We start from the raw sequence: 2,321 nt of genomic DNA, 5'->3' as shown, positions 1-2,321 counted from the left end.
GATCATGTGACACTGAAGACTGGAGTAATGATGCTAAAAATGCAGCTTTGCCATCACAGGAATGAATTAGATTTTAAAATATATTAAAATAGAGAGCTACTTTAAATTGTAATAGTATTTCACAATATTACTTATTGTATTTTTGATTAAATAAATGCAGTGTTGGTGAGCATAAGAGACTTCTTTTAAAACCATTAAAAAAATCTGAAATACCACATTTTGAACAATAGAGTATGTATTAGATATACAACACACTGATGTACAATATAATGTATACAAATAATAACAAACACTGTAGTGCAAGTGTTTTTTTTTTTATTTCTTTTCTTTTTTTGTAACTTTGACATGAAAATACCAAGTCAAAACTATATATATATATATATATATATATATATATATACATTTATTTATAAAATATAAATTTTTAAGAAATGTATTAATAAATATGTATTATGCGTTTGAAAAATTATATGTGTATATTTTAAATTAATATTTGTAATATAATTCATACATTAAACAAATTCATAAATAAATTTGTTTATACATTTTTATAAATACATTTTTAAATGAATTTGAAATACTGTACATATTTTATTTCATTAATGATTTTATTTAAGATAAAAAAATGTAGTGTAACAAAGTTCTTTTCATGAAACTTTGCTTATATATGTGACCCTGGAGCACAAAACATAGCATACAAAAAATTTGTAGCAATAGCCAACAATACATTGTATGGGTCACAATTATACATTTTTCTATTAAGCCAAAAATCATTAGGATATTAAGTAAAGATCATGTTCCATGAAGATATTTTGTAAATTTCCTACCGTAAATATATCAAAACTTAATTTTTGATTAGTAATATGCATTGCTAAGAACTTCATTTGAACAACTTTAAAGATGATTTTCTCTATATTTAGGTTTTTTTTGCACCCTCAGATTCCAGATTTTCAAATATTGTCCTATCCTAACAAACCTTACATCAATGGAAAGCTATTTATTCAGCTTTCAGATGATGTATACATCTCAATTTCACAAAATTGACCCTTATGACTGGTTTTGTGCTCCAGGGTCACATTTTGTTGACTTATGAAACGGTATTTAAAGCGCTCTCGGAAGATTCGTTGTGTTTACATCGAGATATTCGAGTCCGTTTGGGTTCATCTGAAGTACAGAAACAAAACCAGGTTCTATTAAGAGATGAAATGACCGCAAATACACAAATGCAGCGAAATGAAGAGCTGGTCAGACAAAGGGCCAGAAGCAGCTCGATAACAGGCCACAAACCCACCAGCGGAAAGTTTTCCAGCTCGATCGCGATGTATTTATTTGCGTAGCGCGTCTGAACGAGATCACACAGCCGCTTATAAACGACACTTAACTCTGTAAGTTACATGAAAACCTTCCTAAACTCCCAGAGCCGGTTTATGAAGGAGCCGCGTGTGACGCGCCGCAGCTCCGCCATCATCCGCTCCTCGCAGCCTCCATCTTAAACACGCACCGCCGCTTCACCGCTCGCCCCGCGCCAGAACAGCCCCAAAACCCCGCTGTCGACCCCGGCTTACCTGCTGGTCTAGACCGTGCACATTCTCGACGGCCACATGACTCATAACTAACGGGTGTTGAGGGTTGATGTCGAACACAAACGGGTTTCTTTGTTCGCCGGTATGTCGCTCTTGCTCGCGTCCCGCGGTTCCTGTTGACGCCGGTCGGTGAGACGTGTAACTAAACAAAGGAAAGAAAAACGGGTGTCCCCGAAGCGCAAACGTCGCTTTAGGATGAAGCGTTTGTGTTTTAATGTTCTTCTGTGTGTCTGAGGAAGACTTCGCGTCGACGATAATCGGAACTCGAGCTGCGCGTCTCTCTCGATCTGAGCGTGAAATAAGAGCGCAGCGGAAACCGCGTCACGTTATTGGACGACAGAAGTCTCGCGAGACTTTGGGGAGCGACGCCACACTGTTTACAACAGTGGAGATGAATCGGTCATTTAATGCCTGGTGCATTTTATCTCCTAAAAGTTCTCACGGATTACCTGGAAATGCAGTTCATTTGTTCAACAAGAGCTAATCCATATTGACCACAAAACCAGTCATAAGGGCCAATTTTGTGAAATTGAGATTTATGCATCATCTGAAAGCTGAATAAATAAGCTTTCCATTGATGTATGGTTTGTTAGGATAGGACAATATTTGGCCGAGATACAACTATTTGAAAATCTGGAATCTGAGGGTGCAAAAAAATCTAAATATTGAGAAAATCATCTTTAAAGTTGTTCAAATGAAGTTCTTAGCAATGCATATTACTAATCAAAAATAAAGTTT

At 35.9% G+C, this 2,321-nt stretch overlaps 1 protein-coding gene across 5 annotated transcripts in view; it reads right to left on the bottom strand.

The window, feature by feature from the left end:
• Positions 1-1,903, bottom strand: part of LOC107750829 (putative ATP-dependent RNA helicase an3) — a 13,414-nt gene extending 11,511 nt beyond the window's left edge. For all 5 annotated transcript variants that reach the window (XM_016566372.1, XM_016566376.1, XM_016566373.1 and 2 more), the window contains exon 1: positions 1,566-1,903. In XM_016566372.1, coding sequence (XP_016421858.1) covers positions 1,566-1,610 — 45 coding nt within the window. In that variant the 5' untranslated portion in view covers positions 1,611-1,903. The remainder of the gene's footprint in view (positions 1-1,565) is intronic.
• Positions 1,904-2,321: the final 418 nt, after the last annotated feature.

This window comes from Sinocyclocheilus rhinocerous, unplaced genomic scaffold (assembly GCF_001515625.1).
Source record: "Sinocyclocheilus rhinocerous isolate Xijiao unplaced genomic scaffold, SAMN03320098_v1.1 scaffold3529, whole genome shotgun sequence".
NCBI lineage: Eukaryota > Metazoa > Chordata > Actinopteri > Cypriniformes > Cyprinidae > Sinocyclocheilus > Sinocyclocheilus rhinocerous.
Note: the sequence above shows the minus strand (reverse complement) of the source record. Positions and strands in the feature narration are given on the sequence as shown.